Source organism: Meriones unguiculatus, chromosome 21 (assembly GCF_030254825.1).
Source record: "Meriones unguiculatus strain TT.TT164.6M chromosome 21, Bangor_MerUng_6.1, whole genome shotgun sequence".
NCBI classification, from domain to species: Eukaryota; Metazoa; Chordata; class Mammalia; order Rodentia; family Muridae; genus Meriones; species Meriones unguiculatus.
Window position 1 is genome coordinate 16,702,881 of NC_083368.1, and position 18,667 is coordinate 16,721,547.

Consider the following 18,667-nt stretch of genomic DNA (forward strand, 5'->3'; position numbering starts at 1 on the left):
AAAGCCAGGCATTGGTGGTGTGTGCCTTTGATCCCAGCACCTGGCAGGCAGAGGTAGGCGGATCTCTGAGCTCAGGGCTAGCCTGGGCTTCAGAGCAAGTTCCAGGACAGCCAGGGCCATATAGAAAAAAACCTGTCTTGGGGGGGTAATAAAATAAAATAAACAGGTTTGATGATGCATGTCCACATCAATTTCAAAGCCAGCCCAAGCTACAGAGTAAAAATCTGTTTCAAAAAAAAGAAATTGTGTCAAACTGGAGGTGAGTTCAGTGGTAGGCTATTTCCCTGGCATGAACAAAGCCTTGGATCCAAACCAAGCCCTGTGGACATTAATGCTCATGGCCAGCTCATAGCCTCGGCAGAGATACTGGTTGCAGTGAACACTGTGTTAATGGCTTTCGGGGAGAATGGCAACAGGGAGCCAAGTCTTGACACAAAGAAACAGGCTAGGTGTCTGTTAACTCCTCCTGTCATATTCTTGGCAATGGATAGTGACTGTCGTATCCCTGCCTAGGTGTAGTACTGCCCATATCAAGGTCAGCCCATGGCCTCGGCAGACACACTGATGTCAGGGACTGCTGTGTTCACAGGAGCTGTAGCTGCAGATGGAGCGTGTTAGGATTCTGCCTGTGGAAGCTCAAGAGCATCCTTTCGGCAAAATAGGGAGACTGAAGCCAGCCTGGGCTACATGAAACCATGTCTAAAAACAACAACAACAACAAGATTTGAGTAAGGCTCTGTATTCAATCACTACCAACACCCACTCCCCAAACAACTAAATCTGTGTTGGGCTATCTCCCAGCACAGTGGCTGTTGCCATAGGCTACAGTGACATGGATGAGAGATGAAGTCACAAACAGAGCTGGAGCTAGAAATGAATGTGAGCCACCCACCATGGTCGGTACTAGGGACTGAGCATGGCCTTCTGTAAGAGCAGCAAGCCCTTCTGAGCCATCTCAGCCCTGTGGACTCGGGTCTGATGGCTCTGTCTCCCTGCCCCTGCATTTTTCAGTTTTCCTCACACACACACACACAGACACACCCACACAAGCTGCTCACTGGCATGCTCTCAGGTTCAAGTTCAGCTGCCTTACACCAGGCTCACCTGCCTAGGGAGAGCATTGCCTAAGGGTCCTCCCTCCTTAATTAGTGATCACAAGACTATCCCACACAAAGGAATGTGTACTACATAAGCCATTTGTGTGAAATTGTTTACGCCAAATTAAACTGTGGAGGGAGAGGTGGGAAGAGCAGACGCCTGAGATGGGGGAAGGGCATAAAAGAACATTCTAGGATGATAAAATATTGGGACTGGGACATTGCTTGTATAAATAAATACCGTCAAAATTTATATATGGTGGAGAGATGACCTGGCAGTTAAAAGCACTTGCTGCTCTTACAGAATTCCTAGGTTCAATTCCCAGCATCCATGTTGTAGCTCCCAGCTTCTCTAACTCAAAACCAAGGAAATTTTATGCCCTCTTCCGGCTTCCTGGGACACTCTACGCAAGTGGCACACAAACATACGTTCAGGCAAAATGACACCCATACGCATAAAAATAATAAAGGAAAAAATAGGTGGGAAATGATTGAGTGTTGATCTCTGACCCGGACACAATCACACACACACAAATGGAGGAAAAAGCAAAATGCATGTGTAACTGCCCCCATCCTTCCTTCCTTCCTTCCTTCCTTCCTTCCTTCCTTCCTTCTTTCTTTCTTTCTTTCTTTATCTCTCTCTTTCCTTCTTTCTTTTCTCTTTCTCTTTTTTTTTTTCATTTTTTTTTGAGGCAGGGTTTCTCTGTGCAGTCTAGGTTGTCCTAGACTCACTTTGTAGACCAGGCTGGCCTCAAACTCACAGAGATCTGCCTGCCTCTGCCTCCCTGAGTGCTGGGCTTATAGGCGAGCACTATGGTGCCCTGCTTAACTGCCCATTTGTTAACTAAAGATGCTGGCTGACCTACAAGGGGTAGCGCCACTTTGAAGTTACATAGACTGTGTTTAAACTTTGTGTACGGGACCAACGAGATGGCTCCGAGGGTAAGGACACTTGCCGCCAAGGCTGATGAGTACTTGATAACTAGTATCCACACAGTGACAGAGGGGAACTGGCTCCCACAGTGTGCTCTCTGACCTTCCCATGTTCACCATGGCATGTACACACACACACACACACACACACACACACACGATATGTAGAAATAAAAATAAAGTTGCATTTACAGCCTCTTCTTAAGCAATGAGAACACTTTTTTTAAAGATTTACTTATTTATTATGTATAGTATTCTGTCTGCATTTACACCTGCATGCCAAGCAGAGATGGTTGTGAGCCACCATGTGGTTGCTGGGAATTGAACTCATGGCCTCTGAAAGAGCAGCCAGTTCTCTTAACCTCTGAGCCATCTCTCCAGCCCCAGTGAAAACATGTTTGTTTGTTTTTTTTTTTTGTTTGTTTTTGTTTTTGAAAGGTTCTGCATTTTTTTACTGGACAAACTCCATCAAGTCTCCAAGTCTCCAGGTTAAAAATGTAAAACTCCATCTGGTAGGATCGATTGATAACCATGACTCAGCACAAACCTTCAGTCTTGCCTTGTGTGACTCCTCACAGACCCAGCTTCGTTCTCCTCCAGTGTCTTTGCTTGGAGTTTTACCTGATTTTGTTACCAGTTTTTCTCTGAATCCATTGAGGAACAGGACGATTTTGCTTTTGTTTCTTGGCCAGGAATCACTTGATTAGAAAGTCTTGTGAGAAGACATGGAGAGAAGCCGAGTTAGGCGTAAGGCACACTGAGGAAAGGAGAAGAGGAAGAGATTTGCCAAGGCCATGGGGTTGATCATGAACTCTGTCCTAGTTTGCTTCCTGTTGTGTTGGACATCAAGACTAACAACAACTCAGAGAAGAAAGGACTTATTTCCGTTTGCAGCTTGCAATCATTCTATCCTTGAGGGAAGTCAGGATTGGAACTCCGGACAGGGAAGAACTTGGAGCAGAAACTGCAGAGGAATGTTGCTTCCAGGCTTGCCCTCAGCGTCAAGTTCAGCTCCTTATCTACACAGCCCACCTGCCTAGGGATAGCACTGTGCAGAGTGGACTGGGCCCTCCTCCATCAATTAGCAATCAAGGAAATACCTCACAGACCACTCACCTTTGCCTCCTGAGTGCTTATGTTTTAAAGGACTCATGTTGAGATTTCACAAGGTGAGACTCAGCGATTCACACTTGGGTTCCACAGTTGCAGAAGAATCCAGAGGCCCAGATCTGGCCTGAGCCTCACTCAGCCCCACCTCACCCTCTGCTGCCTTCCTTTTCCCTCCCTCCTGGGCCTTTGCCCCTTTCCTGCCTTTCTCTCTTCCTGCCTTCCTTTTTTACCTCTTCCTCCATCACTTTCTCCCTTCTTTCTTGTCCACACTTAATACTGAGCCAAAAATGTGTCTCCCACCCCTAACCAAAGCCAGGGAAAGTGTGAGAGTTCGAGGTTTTCTGACCACAGTCCAGCGCCTTTCCTTGCTCTTACCATCCAAACCTCAGGTAGGTCATACTTCAGAGTCAAGACCACGCTGAGGAAGTGGCCCATGGCTAGAATGTGCATTTGTCATGTACCAGGCCCTAGATCCATTCCCAATGCTTTATTCCTCCCAAAAGGAGTTAAAGGCAGACTGCAGAGCACAGGGGGGGAATAGTCTTAGTGTATGTGGTGGTTGGATAACATGTCTTTTTTTGGTCTACCTCTTTCGAATATTTGGTGCTTAGTCAGTGACACTGTTTGGGGGGGTTAGAAGGCGTGGCCTTATTAGAGTAAGTATCCCAATGGATTTTGAGAGCTTAAAGGCCCACCCTATTTGCAGTTTGCTCTCCCTGCTTTGTGCTTGAGGTTGAAGAGGTGAGCTCTCGGCATCCTGCTCCAGTAGCCATGCCTGCTTGCAGCCACCAACCTGCTCATTATGGACTTCAGCTCCCTGGAACCATAAGCCAAAATAAATTCTTCTACAAGTTGCTTTGGTCGTGGGGTTTTATCACAACCACAGAAAAGCAACTAATAGCGAGCAACTGTACACTTGCTTCCCGGGAGGCTGAGGAGGGGGAAGGAGTTGAAGCTGTAGTGAGACTCCACCAGAAGTTTCCTCCGGGTGAGAAGCTGTGGTTGGAATGGTGCCTCTGGAACACGCACTTATGTGGGTCCCCAGCATTCAGGCAGAAAGGGTTGCTTTATTGAGAAGCACAAGAACAACGATCAGAGTTGTCTGACGCTCTGCCCTGACGTTCCTGGAGTCATGGCCAATCAGTGCACAGCCCCAGGGATACCGTCCTAGACCAGTGCACCCCAGCCCTGCACCCCAGCCCCACCCCTCAGCTTTAGAACATAGGTACAATGGGTCAGAATTCTTCCAGCCAGACTGTTCTGCCCCTTGCCTAGCTTCGGCGGGGTCCCCCAATTCACAAAGAGCATCAAGGTGTGAAGACACCATGTCTGAGGGGTGAGCTGAAGGCCGGAGGGGGCGCAGAGCAGAGACCTCGCTGGACCTGAGAGGCCTGGGCAGAGAAGGGAGCTGGGTGTGGCCAGGCCCTGGGTGGGTTTGGGTATTTCCACAGCCCCTTGGTTGCACTTCCCGGAACTGGTTGTCAGTCTAAAACTTCCCCTGGACTATTAACTCCAGTTCCAAGACTCTGGGGAGCAAATGGATTTCTCTGTTTATTCCTCACCCACTACTCCAGACCATTACCACGGAGTGGATGGGATGGTACCCTTACTTACAAAGGACTCTAGACTCAATGCCCAGGCCCAGCCTATCACTTCCACAGACTCTCAAACCTGGGACCGGTCCTTGCTCTCCTTGTCCATCCATCCATCAGAGATCTCAAACCCCGTATCCTGGACCTCCAAGCTAGACCTGTGCTCACTCATTCTCCAACAATCCCTCACTTCACGGAAGCCCGCTTTGAAACCATGATGAGCATCACTCCCTCTGGAAACCCCAGTTCATAGTCCTCTAAAGGCAGTCACCCATCCCCTGTCCCTACTGTCCCCTCTTGGTGCTGGCAGACCCCGCAATGAGCACACACTCTCCCTAGAGCTTACCAACGCCTCTGGGAGGACTCTCACGTGACTCTGCAAGAGGCACTGGAAAAAGAGCCGGCTCTGCTGGAACCCGTGCCCAGCCAGGAGCGGCAGAGCTTCCAGTACAGGATCTCAGTGCTCTACCTGTATTACCTGGGGCTGCTGCGCCGCTTCGACATGGCCTACGACCAGATGGTGCAGCCGCAAAAGCGCCGGCTGCTGCGGCGTCTGCTGGACGGAGTGGCGGGCCGCGTGCTGGAGCTCAAGGACGAGTTGGTGCGCGTGGATATGTGTGAGACCCACTACCTGGATCGCGTGTTGCACGATCTTAAGCTGACCCCGGTGGGTGCTGGAGCAGTCACCCAAGGCAGGGTGGGGGTGGGCTGGCTGCGTCCCTGCCGAGCCTTGGGTTGGGATTGGGCCCTGACCTGAGGCAGTTGGCGTTTAGACTCTCAGGAACTCCGGGGCTTTTGAGACTGTCGGCCTCCCATACTGCCTCTGAGAAGACCTGGGAACCTCAGAGAAGGGGTGAGGAGGCTCCTCTGGAGGCTTCCTTCTCCAAGGATGATCCCTGACCATCAGCTAGGGGCTTGTTGGCAATGCATAATATATCTCAGACCAGCTAGACCTGCGCTTGACACTCAAAACACCCGTGGAAGATCTCTGAGCACCGCTAAGTTCTAGAGGTTTGGCCAGAGCACAGCGCTATGCACTCTCCTGTTCTGTCCCGTTGAGGCCAGGATTCAGTCCTTGCTCTACAGCCAAAGGAGTCTCAAGGTTTCCTCAGCCAGCTGACAAAGGCGTTCCCTAATGCTTTCCTGTTGATCCTGAGGCATGGCTGGGTTTGGTGCTCTCTGAATTAATCTCAGCCAGATGTGGGACAGGAGAAGCAAGGGGTGACTCGTGGGTCCCAAACAGTAATCCATAAGCTTCCCACCCCAGGGAAACCCCAGGTCTTTAGGTGAAAGGGAAATAGAAGTGGCTTAAAAACCCAGAAGATGGGCCAGAGGGCCTGGTTTTCCGGTTTCTGATCTTCCTCCTCCCCATGTTGTGCTAAAGGCAGACCTGGAGGTTACCATCCCCAAATATTTTCAGCTGGAGCAGTCTAGCACGGTGAAGGCCCGGCAGAAGATGCTGGCCGATATTCTGGCCAGACTGGAGCCTCTAATGCATCAGGAGGTAATGTTGCTAGAGTGCCCGAATCATCCTGGAAATCTTGAGAAGCTAGGCAGGTTCAGTTACGCGCCCTCAACTGGCTAGTTAGACAGATTAATGGGGAAGAGCAGAAAAAGATGTACTCAGTGCGGCCACCTCGGCGGGACAAGGCACAACAGAAAAATGCTGACTTCACCTTCCAGCTCGTAACATAATGAGAGGCTGTAGCTCAGCAGTCCCTTAAAGTCCTCCCATCACCATGCTCTGGGCTCCAGTCTCTCCTACAAGGTGGTCTGACAATGGTTACAACTCTGGAAGCATCTCTTTCTGGCCTATAAGCTTGCCCTCTGGCTGGCACCTAGCTCCCAATGCTTCCCTTTTCCTTCCATGATCTTCTTGGAGTAAATTCCAATTCCTTGGGGTCCATTGTCTTAACTGCCTGACAGCCAAAGAGAGGTTCCCCGGCGTCTCTTCAGGGCATCTTCATGCCTGCCAGCATGTTTACTGTAAATGGGGAACACCCTCCCACACTCCTCCGACATCTCTTCTCAAGACAGACAGGCCCTGTCCTACCCTATTCCCACCTCAGAGTGCTCACTGGCCGTCAACAGCCTCTCGCAGGCTGCCCTTGTATTCTCTGAAACTCTCAGACACTTTGCAGGGCAGATGTCAGGCAGCTAGGACTATGCCCCCAGAACATCCTTGGTGACTGATCTCTCAGCAGCCACCCTGGGTACAAGCTCTCCCTCATGTCTTACTGGTTTTTTGGTTTTTTTTTTTTTTTGTGTGTGTGTTTTTTGTTTGTTTATTTTTGTTTTGTTTTGTTTGCCCCTGTTATGGCTAGGCTTTAGGAAAAATGGGCCGGACTGAGGCCATAATTCTAGTGCAAAGTGCTGAGCGGGCCAGGCAGGGCCGACTTCGAGCCACCTTCATGAGAGAGATTAAGAAAGAGGAGGAACGGGACCGGAAGAGTCAGGATATTGGGCAACGGAAATTCAGTCAGGACCAGGGAGCCATTGTCATACAGAAGGTAATGGTGGGAGGCAGAAAGCAGGTCGGGCAGACTAACCTCTCCCAGTCAGAGCTGGCCACGGTGGTTAATCCCAGAAGTGAAAGTGCCTCAAGCCTGTGGTCCTACAGCTTGATGCCAAAGCTGGGACCTTAATTGTCAATAAGCCCAAGACGGTAAGCGGCAAAGGTGTCTTGGGACAGGTGTGCCTGACACCTTGGGAAGCAGGCTGGTCCACGCTGTGGCTAAGTCCTGGAGAGGTGTGTGTCACATCTAGCCCAGTTCCTTTAGGTCAAAACTGCTGGTCGGGGCTGGAGAGGTGTCTTGAGGTTAGGAGCACTGGCCGCTCTCGCAGAGGCTCTGAGTTTGGTTCTTAGCCACCACACAGCAGCTCCCACCATCCTCCTTCCTCCAATCCCACCCTAACCTCCTGTGCCAAGATTTTACACATCAGCCGGCAGGAGGCACCCCTGCTGCTCCCCCTCTAGGCCTGAGGCCACATGGCCTGGAGGGTATCTAAATGGCATGTGTCTCTGACACCAGGTGTGGAAAGGTTACTTGCAGAGGAAACGCATTAAGCAGAATCGGCGTATGGAGATGGAGTTCATTGGCATGGTGAGTCCTCCCTGGCCCACCCGGGGCCTCTCTGTCATTGTCTTTGTCCTCTGCACCCCTGTCCTGGGGTCCACTCCCTCCCCTGAGGCAGGACAGGACACTCTGGGGGAGAAAGAAGTATAAGGATGAGGAACTCACTGGGCTTTCCCATCCTTCCCCCTTCTAGGGCATCCCATAGCATCTCAAATATTGAGGGTGGAGACAGGGAAGTGATGGCACAGAGCATCCCAGACTTTGTATCCCTGCCCCAGCTAGAAGAGGCTGAAGGGGATTCAACAGGAGCACTCCATAGTACCCTCAGGCCTCTTCTGTCTCGGGGAAACACTGGAAACTATGTTGGGGTAGGAATCCACCTAAACTGGGACTTCTGAGATGGCAGGTTCCCCCGCTTGCTCTGGGAGCCCAAAGGAGCCTCTCTTCCCTGCTGAGAGCGACCATCCATGGGGGATGTCAGGGCCTTGCATGTTGCACACGCCCATGTTTGTGTCCAGTCGGGGTGAAAAAGACCCATTCTCTTAAAGTGTCCTCTGCTCTCAAACCCTTCCTCCATCCAACCAGTCTCTGTCGAAGGCCCTGACAGGGTGAGCGTCACACTGTGGCTTCACCCTGGACGGACCCTGAAGAGCCCTGGAAGGCAGAGGGTTGGGAAGGGGGCCGAGGCTAAAGCCGGAAGGGCTAAAAGGAAGCCTTTTCTGGGGTGCGGGCAGATGACTACTAGGGGCCGCCCGTGTAGGAGTAGAGGTCAAAGACTTGCTAGGGACCCCCCAGGAGGGAGAACGGGGTGGAGGCGGCAGCAGTGGTGAGGAATGAGCCTGGCCGCCCGGGCCCATCAACAGTGTGAACTCAGCGTTTTCAGTAATTGTCTCTGCGCAGAGTGATATTTAAAATACATTTGGGAGCCAATGAGGCGGGAAAGTGGCTGTGAGAACGGCTGCCAACTCGGCCGACGGGCGGAGCATGCATGGGGGCTGGGGCCCCGGGCTCACGGGGGAGGGCTGGGGGGGGCAGCCTGGATGCATCTAGCAAACTCATTACCGGGGTAATTTACACAGACAAATTTCGACTCCAAACACAATTTCTCCTGATGCAGGCACGCCCGTTGTTCATGAGGGTGTGTGCACAAGACATATGTGTATGTGTGTGTAGTTGTGTTGGGCACTGAGTGGGGGCGCATGTGTGTGTCTAGACATAGGGGCTGGGCCATCCTATGTAAAACCCTGAGCCCTCTGGCCTCTCTGCTTCTCCTAGATCCCCTTGACCAACAAGACAGGACCGACAATGAACATCCTTAACAAGGCTTTCCTCGGGGAGGAGTCACGAAGGATCCGGCAGGTGGAAAAGGAAGAGGAATTCCAGGATGCCATAGGGAAGACCCACAATTCTCTCAAGGAGACTGAGGGACCCGACATGAAGGAGAGGATGAAGGATCAAATACGACAGTGGTTTATCGAGTGCCAGTCAGTGTCCATAGCTGCGACCGACCCACCTTTCATACCTTACCCTTTCTTATTCCAGTCCCCCAAACAGCTCCCCCACATCCTCCAACCTATTCTCTCTAGTGAGATTACCCCCTTCTCCAGCAGCTCTCACCCTCTTCTAACACTCCTGGTCTAGACCTCAAGCCCCACTCTAAGGACCATCTCCACACCTGACTTCCCATTTCCCTGAGAGAAAAGAAGGTGACAGAACAAAACAGGAAGAGTAATGGGAGCGACCTTATAGCAGTCAGCCCTGGTACCCATTCGAAACCACCTATCCTTTCCATCATCCTTCATTTCTCTTCCATCCCTTTGTTCTTCCTTCCTCCCATCTCTCCATCCACCCCATCTCTGTGACTATCCATTCATCTGTCAGTCAACTCAGTTAATCATCTACCCATCCATCCCTCCCTCTACCCATTCCTCTGTGTCTCTAACTCTATTGTATCCACACAGTGCCCTTACTGGTCGGTTCCCTGATTATCCAGATGAGGCTTCAGGGGGATCCTCCGTGATCTTTTCAGACAAGACTCCAGAGCAGGTACTCTTGAGATGGGGACAGACACAGACAGCAATGAATGTGAGCTGAGGGTGGCAGTGGGTGTGGAAGGACCAGCCTGCACAGAGATAGCTGTGGCCAGAAAAAAGATGAGTGGCTAAAGAGACTGGATGGGGCTGAAGGCAGTCATGGCCCAGAAGAAGGAGTGGTCTGGTGAGATCATTGAGGCTCCAGAGTCACGTGGCGTGGGCAGTGGCTCTGAGGAGATTGGTCCTTCCCAGGGCTCCTTTCTTGTTTGACCCCCAGTGCCATCTCTGCATTCACAGCCATCTCTCCTTTGGCAGTTTCCAGACTCAGGTCTGCCTGTGCCAGGCTTTGGGTTCTTCCACTGCTGTGAAATCCCCTCAGGTCTCCAGAACACTGCTTGTTGTTGGATCCAGGTGAAACTAGAACTGGAGGCCCTGGCCCAGGAGAATAAAAAGAAGGAACAAGAGAAGAGTAAGGATAAAGATAAGGAGAAGGAGAAGGAAAAGGAGAAGGAAAAAAAAGAGAAGCAAAAAAAGAAAGTCAAGGAGGAAAAGCCCAAGAAGGTTAGTTAGCAGAGAAACTGGTGGGCAGGGCGGGAGAGCCTGCAGCTTCACTGTAGACAATTCCTGGAAAGATCTCCCAGTCACCTATAGGCACAGGTAAGGAGGCAATGTTGGTCTTGTCTTTCCATTCTAGGAACAAGATGTGACGCTGAAAGCACTGCCATCCAAATTCATCCCTGTGATTAATGCTGGCCACGAGGAATTCACAAGTAAGAGGGGAGAGGGGTGGGGACTAGGCGTTGAGCCTAGGGATGGAGTGTCTCAGGGCCCTGGGTCATGGAGAAAGCAGGTATCTGCTATAGGTGTGGCACCGAAGGATGAGAAGGCAAGGTGTTAAAGGAGTGTGTGATGGGTGGGAACGTTACTGGTTTTCTTCCGAATTCTAGAGCCAAGCAGTCAGCCTAGAGCAGGGCTGGGCAGCTAGCCATGGCCAGGAGGGGACTGTGGTGTGTGTGTGTGTGTGTGTGTGTGTGTGTGTGTGTGTGTGTCCCCTTTTTTAAATGTGGGCAGCTCTATGGAAGAACCGGTGTGACAATAAGCACCCCAGCCAGAACTTTGACTCTGAGACCCTCCGTGAGGAGAAAAGGAAGGAGGTGGAACTGGAGATCCGGGCACAGGTGGGTACCCAGCCTGAGGCTTGTCTCAAGATGCTCTCTCATACTCTCTGTCCACCCCTGGAAAGCCTAGCCACTGCAGACCCCTCACTACCCATGTCCTCAGTTCCCCACCCTGGCATCCAGTCCTCTGTGAACCCCTGCTCTTTGTGAGAAGGCCAGGCTCTCCCTGCTGTACCATCACCCACACTATCCCTGCTTCTCTAATGGACCCTTTCCCCTCAGGGACTAATAAGGACGAGAGGGCAGGGGAAGGGCCCTAGAGCCATGGTCAGACTGAGCATGGTGCTGAGCATCCTGGGTCCACCCCTAGACACTAATCCTCATGATGGGGTTGTCTGCGGGTAGGAATAGGTCATCTTTCAGACCCATCCGTGGTAGGAGGCTGACTTCTAGGAGCCCACATAAAGCCCATAGCCGATTAGGTCACCGGGATTATTAAGGGGTAGATTTCTGGCTCCGACTCTATTTTGTGAATTCCATCCCAAGTTGATGGCTGGTGAGGGTGGCTTCCCTCATCACATGGAGAGCAAAATGCGGATTCAGATCAGGTGTGGGCAGGAGCAGTGAAGGGAAGCAGCCCTGCCAGTCTGTACTGGGAAAGCCTTGGTCGCTGTATCGCCCCTTCCTTCCCATCCTGACTTTCTGCTGAGACTCCTCTTCCTCCCGCTCTCACCTCTCACGGGTACCCAGGTGGATGAGCTGATGCGACAGGAACTGAAGAATCTGCGTCTGGCTGTGGACAAGGAGGAGACCAGAGGTCTCCTGAAGCCTCCAAAGGCAGATAAGGGTCCCGGCGAGGGAAGGCGGGGAGGGTGCTGAGAGGTGAGTTGGGAATAGAAGACAATCACTTGTATACTCATTTCCCACCAGAAAAAACCTGGGAAAAGAAGTGGGAAGAGGAAGAAGGAAAAAGATCTGACCCCAGACAGGTAGCAGACCCTTCGGCACACACCTTACTCTGTGTAGGGGGAAGGAGGTCCGGGATGGAAAGCCTGACTTCTGGGCTTGGTTCTGTTGCTATGTGAGAACAGAAGTTACTTCACCTCGTCCAACCCCCTAGTCTTGTCCACCAAGTTTCTGCCTTTAAAAATGAAAACACCACCAGGCCGTGGCGACATGCGCCTTTAATCTTAGTTCTCTGGAGGCAGAGGCAGGCGGATCTCTGTGAGTTTGAGGCCAGCCTAGGCTACAGAGTGAGTTCCAGGACAAGCCAGAGCTACACAGAGAAACCTTGTCTTGAAAACATATCATAATAAACAAATGAACAAAAGCTGGGCATGGCGATTGCCCACTTGTGAATCAAGGGGGTGAGGTGTGGGGGTGGACAAGAGGATCCCTGAAGCTCATTGGCTAGCTGGTCAAACAAAATTGAAGGGCTTTCGGTTGAGCAAGAGACCCTGTCTCAAAGAGTAAAGGTAGAGAGCAAGCAATCAAGGGAAGGCGACCTGACGTTGGCCTCTGATTTCAAGTTGCATGTTCATACCCATGCACTTGCATGTTTGTATAACATCACACACATGCGCACACACACTGACAAAGCAGAACAACACGCATGGGGCTTACAATCATCATACATAGTATCCCTCCAACCTTTGACTGGTTCTCTCCCTTCAATCTGCCTGTATTAAACACCCCCATTGCCAGCTGCTTAAGGGCCACAGCTCACAAGAGGATTCACACCCTACACTTTGTTTGGGAAGAAGGAAGAAAAAAAAAAGGTTGTTCTGAACTCAGATTTCAAATGGTGGACACCAAAGGCTGGTGGGCATTGTCACAGGGGGCTTTGGCTTCTGCCACATTCTACTGGGTACCCACTGCGGGGTACCTGTGCCTTGGCACAGTGCTCAGGACCTCATCTCTTGACTCTGGCTGCCCAGAAGCTAGGTCGACATTTCTGATCACAGAATGTTACCTCGGCACCCCCTTGTCCTCTCTTCTTGTGCCTACAAAGTCCCCCATTTCCACTTCCTTTTCCCTGTTTCCCTCTCACTAATGTCTGTGGGGTCCTCCTGCACCATTCTTCCCCAGGTCTGTGGACTCATTGTTTGAAGAGCTTGTTGTTATTGGCCTCATAAAGAAGAACTTGCTGGTGTCACTGAGCGACTACTTTGGTGAGGCCCCCTCCCAGGCCCCTGCATCTAAGCATGGCGGCCTGACCCTTGCCCTTACCCCCACCCTTCTTCCTGAGGCCTCTCCTTCCAGCAGATCTCGCCTCCCTGTGCCCTCAGGTGATTGCCTCTATGCTGGGTCCTCTCTGGGGGTGGCAAACAAGATGCCCATGCCATCCCTGTTTGACATCCGACAGAACGTGGCACTGTACGGGGTTCTTCGGCTGGGTGAGGATCCCAAGGGAGCGAAAAGCCAGATCTGGTTGGGACCATGGGAGCATGGCTAAGGGGGGTTGTGCAAGCCTGCTTTTCCCTAACTTTAGTGGATGCAGGACCCCTGACCCCCGCAGATCCTTCTGGCAGTCACACTCAAACTGGGCCACCCTAGAGATAAGTGAGACCATGGCTGACTCAGTCTCAACTGACATCCTATAGTCAGTCTCGTTTCCAGAAGGCCATTCCTGCAAGCTTATTAAATGCCAGGGATGATGAGCCTTCCAAATCATGTGCCTTTCAACACCACCCACCATAATCCAGGAGCGGAAGTGTATGGCATAAGAAAGCAGAGTTCCTTCCTGGCCCCACACACATTTCCCTACCATGCAGGGTTCTGAGGCAGACTTGGGGAAGCTGCTCAGGTATTGGGGAAGGCAGTACATCCCAGACCCAAGCCTCACCCTCTTAGCCCCAGGCTTTGGCAGAACCTTCCAGGGTCTCCTGCCACCTACCACCCCATTTTGTTCCCTGGCCCTCTCCAGCTCTGTCTCCTTCCTGCCAGGCTCCCACGACATCCATTCCATGGCCCCCCATGTCCGATCCTTCCTCCTGGTGGGACCCCGTGGCATGGGTAAGAAGATGTTGGTCCAGGCAGTGTGCACGGAAACCGGCGCCAACCTGTTTGACCTGTCGCCTGACAACGTGATGGGCAAATACCCGGGAAAGAATGGGGCGCAGCTGCTGGTGCACATAGTCTTTAAGGTCTGCAGCCTTGAGCTTGAAAGCGTGTTGCTTTCTCAGGAAAGAGATAACCGAAGGGGGAGCTTTCCTAACAGTTTGGGGGTGACTTAGGGTGTACTGAGATACAGGGATCTGAACTGACATCCTTCCAGCAAGCCCTTGTGGGAGCCTGGGGTTCCTCTGAAGCCCCTGGGCTGGGGAACTGGGAGGAGATGGAGGCAGAGGAGAGCAAGTAGAAGCTAGGGGCTCCAAGGTCAGCTGCTGGGGTCTGACTGGGGGGAGGGGATTTTTGCTCAGGGATGTCTGACATCTGGTTTCTGCAGGTGGCCCGAGTCCTTCAGCCCTCTGTCATCTGGATTGGAAATACTGAGAAAATCTTCTACAAGAAGGTCCCAAAGGAAGAAAAGTTGGTAAGGACGGTGGACAGAAAGGCTGTGAAGACACCCAGAGCCTGGGGCAAGGCTGGCAGTCCTGCTCAAGTCATTGAATTCTTTCAAGTCAGTGAAAAGGTCTCCGACACCTTGCTCAAGCCCCCTCTCACCATCAGGCTTACTTTCCTTGCCTCAGAGCTGGACACAGGGCTCCCCCTGATGCTCTCAGGACTGATGTGAAGCCTACCCTAGCCTGTGTGCTCTGGGAATAGAGGTCCCACAGCTTCTGTTGCCATGCCCCAAACCCACAGACTTCTCTCCTTGGGGCAGATGGACCCAAAGAGAATAAAGAAAGACCTCCTGAAGGCCGCGAAACAGCTGAGCCCTGGCGACCGTGTGATGCTGATAGGGACTACGGAGCGCCCACAGCTGGCTGAAATGAAGGGCTTGTGCCGGTTCTACGAGCGCATCCTCTTCCTACCCCGGCCTGATTATGCTTCTCGTTATGGTGAGGCCAGGAATGGAACCCAGGGACCAGCAGCCTTCTGAGCCCCTGCCTTCTCCTCGCCCCCCAACTCTTGCCCTGAGCCTCAGCTCCAGCACCAAATGATGAGCCTGGAAAAGCCATATACTAGCAGTCCAGTTCTCTGGCTCCTGACCTCCGTGTAATGGACACTGGCTGTGTGACTAGAAGAGCACCCCTGTCTCCAGGTCCCACACCTTCCTGGAGAGACATGCTGCTCTCCAGGGGTCCAGATCGCCTCAGACACAGGCAGAGGTTATGGACTCGGCTTTTCTGCTGCTCTCTGACCCTTAAGCTCCATTCTCTCCTCCTCCTGCAGTGCTCTGGAAACGCTTGCTAGAGAAGCGGAGACCAGGAACACAGCTGGGCCAGAATCTGGATATTAGTGCCCTGTCTAGGGTGTCTGATGGCTACACAGCCGGTCGCATTCTACACGCCATCCAGTTGACGCTGACTGAACGGCGGCTCTTTCTGATGTCCAAGAGGCCACTGGTTGCGTCTGAGTTTGTGGGGCACCTGGCAAGGATGGATCCAGTATACAGGGAAGAGGAGGAGTCCCTAAAGGTGAAGCTGCTAGGCCAGGGTCAGTGGGTTCAGCAATGCTAGCCTGGAGTCAGCCCTCCTCATGCCTGGGGCTCCTCCTACCATCCCCCTACATTGCCAGGAGATGGTCAGGGTAGATGAACTTGGACATCAGTAGGGAAAGAGACAATTAATACTAAGGAGGGGCTAAGGTGTAAGAACCTGAGGAAAGAAGCCGGAAAGGACCAGCCGGGCTGCCGGCACTAGCCAGCACTTTGATTTGGTCACCATCTCTGGAGGAAGGTTGACCTTAGGAGTCACAGAGGCCTGTAGGGGTGAAGGGAAGCAAACATGACATGCCTCTCAAAAATGGCTGACACTATGGCCTGAAGTAATGACAGGTAACTAGGAGAATCCCCTGCTGTGCCAAGCGAGAGAGGATGATGGGAGAACATTGTAGGGTAAAGGAGGGTTGTATGCAGCGAACTGAATCTCCACTTCTCTGCCAACCCAGGAATGGTTTTTCAACACTCCACTGGCAAAAAAGAATATAAAATTTAGCAGGGACCAACAGGAGGCTGAGGAGGCCAGACTGGCAAAGGAGAAGAAGAAAAAGAAGTGATGGTATATTGGTGGTGAATGAGTGGAGCCTCCAGGGCTAAGGGCAGGACAGATACATAAAGACCCAGGTGGCTGCTGAGGGCTTTCTTCTCTGTTCATCATCTTTACGTCTTCCTGACCCTGGACCCTGCCTCCTTGAACACACCTCTGGCTGTCAGAGCCCCTCCTACCACACCTGTGACTTTTATCTTGTCATTTCTCCTGTGCTGGCTCTCCACTTGCTCAAGGTACTTAAGGGAGGAGGAGAAAAAAAAAAAAAAAAAGAACAGGAAGGGAAGGGCAGAGGAGAGAAGATCCAAAGGGACAAATGCCGTGTCTAGAAGGGAGTTAGTTGACTTTGCTTTAGCCCGCTGGCACTCATCCCCTGTATAACCGGTCTGTACCTTGGTTTCCTTCTCTACAAAGGGAGGAGATGTTGGACAGGACATCCTTCTTGACCTGAGACTCAGTTATGCTTGCCAAAGCATCGACAGAGTGAGGGCCTGAGGAAGGTGGGAATGGGCTAGAGGGGCCGTGGTGGACCATAGAGATGGCTGAGGGCAATGCCCACTACGGGGCCTTTCCCCTCTGTGGTGGATAATGATTGACATTGACGGTCACCCTGACATGATCTAGAATTTGGAATCACCTTGGAGATAGTCTCTGGGTATACCCGGGAGAGAGTTTTATATTTTGGGGTGGGAAGGCCTACTCTAAATGTGGGTGGAACCATTTCGCGGCGTGGGGTATTGGACTGAAATCAAAGAGAATGTAAGCCGGGCACTGGTATTCTTTCCTCTGTACGTTCTGATGGCTGAAGCAATGTTCTCAGCCGCCTCCTGTACCTGCTTCTGTGCCTGCCCCAACCTCATGGACTGTGTTCCCTTGTGCTGTGAGCTAAAATAAATCTTGTATTTTTTAAGTTGTTTCTGTCAAGTTTGTTGTTGTTGTGTGAGGGTTGTTTGTTCTTTTTGTTTTCAGTCAGGCAAGGCAAAAAGTACCTGTTACAACCTCTCTCCTCAAAGGTCCCTGCAAAGTGGGTAGCAAACTCAAGAGGCCAGGACCACCTGTCAGCAAGGGCTGAGGGAGACACCGTGCTTTCTCAGAAGGCAGACTTGCCAACCTTGTAGAGAGGAAATGAGAAAAGTGAGCCAGACCAGAAGAGAGCCCCAAAGCTAGAGCAACCCAGACCCTGGGCCTGGCAGACACAATGGAGCTGAGTCCACCGGCTTCACCTCAGTGTTCCCTTTTTCCATTCTTTGCCTTTTACCCCCACCTTCCTCAACCAAAGCAGTCTATCTTATGCTGATGACCAGGCAGAAAGGCTTGCTTCCTCTATTGCTTCCAGCTAAGATGCCCATGCAAAGATGGCGGGATAGAGATGCCATGCAGGTGACGCTGGGGGTCACCCAGTGTCGGGAGCCGTGACTCAGCGGCCTGCTTTGATATTTAAATCTCGGCGGAGAGATGGCTTTTAGCAGGCCTTTACTAATGGCAGAGGAGAACTTGCAAGTCCATCTTCTTTTGTTTGTGACAACAGGTGGGATAGCTTGTGAGGGTTACACCTCTTCCTCAGGCTCCTTGTGTAAATTGACCTATTGTTCTGAGATGTTTTACTGGCTAAAGTAACTCCTCAAAATAAATAAAGTGGTCAGAAGGCTGGAGACAGAGGATGAGGCAGCACTGGAGACTGGCTGCTGGCACTGCTTGCTGCAGCAGTCTGCCTTTTGCAAAAGCCGTCGAGTCTGGACCTTTAAAAAGTTTCCTGTGTGCTGTGTGTTTATTTTATTAATTTTAATCCTCACACCCAACTCAAGAACCGTTCGACTCTGCCCGGCTGGCCCCGGCAACCCAGGGAGTGAAGTTAGCACCTGAGATGGGCAGAGGAGGTTGGCACCAAGAGTGGGTGGAAATCAGAACGTGGGATGGCCAGGGAGTTGGTACCTGGGATGGGAATGGACGTCAACACCTAGGATGAGCACTGAGGATCAGAGCGGGGTCAATGTCTGGGATGGGCACAGGACTGATTCTCTTGCTGCCTGAGGACCAAGCCCTGTTTTCCTGGACAGAAGCAGAGATGCCCTGAGGACGCCTCACACAGAGTCTCTGAGGCCCATCTCTACCAGGTTCCTTTGGCTGTGGCTCAGGAGTGGAAGGTTGTATTCGAGGAACAGGAACCAACAGCCTCCCTTGAGGTCACAGATGAGTCACCTGGAACTGACTCAATGATGGAACAAGTGACAGGCAAGAAGGAGCTTAGAATCCTGGCTCCAGTCCTGGCTCTGGGGCAAGTTACCTGTGTGGCTCTAGGCACACCTTTCCTTCTCTGGGATGTTTTCCTGTCTGAGAGGCAATGGCTAGAACAGAGCTTCAACCTTGGTGCCATTCCTCTGTGGAAGTGAAGCTCTGAGTTGCTTCCCCACCATTCTGCTCTGCCCCCTTCTCCCTTCTCTCCAGCAGGAACCTTTCATATGGGTACTGACTCCCGGTGCTATTTACGGCTGGCCTGTGGCTCCCTGGCTCCTCCCATACCAGGCTGCTCCTGGCTGGAGCCCAGCACTGCCTG

General features: G+C 51.9%; 1 protein-coding gene and 1 pseudogene across 1 annotated transcript; one reads left to right on the forward strand and one right to left on the reverse strand.

The window, feature by feature from the left end:
* Positions 1-2,602: 2,602 nt before the first annotated feature.
* Positions 2,603-2,757, reverse strand: LOC110562858 (large ribosomal subunit protein eL39-like; annotated as a pseudogene).
* A 1,708-nt stretch (positions 2,758-4,465) lies between these two features.
* Iqca1l (IQ motif containing with AAA domain 1 like) lies at positions 4,466-16,123 on the forward strand. The gene is made up of 19 exons (XM_021659746.1): positions 4,466-4,476; positions 5,072-5,399; positions 6,117-6,236; positions 7,057-7,242; positions 7,765-7,836; positions 9,085-9,293; positions 9,771-9,855; positions 10,254-10,379; positions 10,537-10,612; positions 10,914-11,020; positions 11,711-11,797; positions 11,891-11,949; positions 13,049-13,131; positions 13,249-13,356; positions 13,907-14,106; positions 14,409-14,495; positions 14,787-14,964; positions 15,299-15,543; positions 16,016-16,123. Exons 1-19 carry the CDS (start codon positions 4,466-4,468, stop codon positions 16,121-16,123), a joined length of 2,475 nt encoding a protein of 824 aa, XP_021515421.1.
* The last annotated feature ends 2,544 nt before the right edge of the window (positions 16,124-18,667 follow it).

What these genes read in the sequence shown, in the direction of transcription:
- Iqca1l (XM_021659746.1), top strand. An exon ending in AGATGGAGTTCATTGGCATG is followed by an intron (nt 7,837 to 9,084) that starts GTGAGTCCTCCC and finishes TGCTTCTCCTAG; the next exon opens with ATCCCCTTGACCAACAAGAC. An exon ending in TGGCCACGAGGAATTCACAA is followed by an intron (nt 10,613 to 10,913) that starts GTAAGAGGGGAG and finishes AAATGTGGGCAG; the next exon opens with CTCTATGGAAGAACCGGTGT.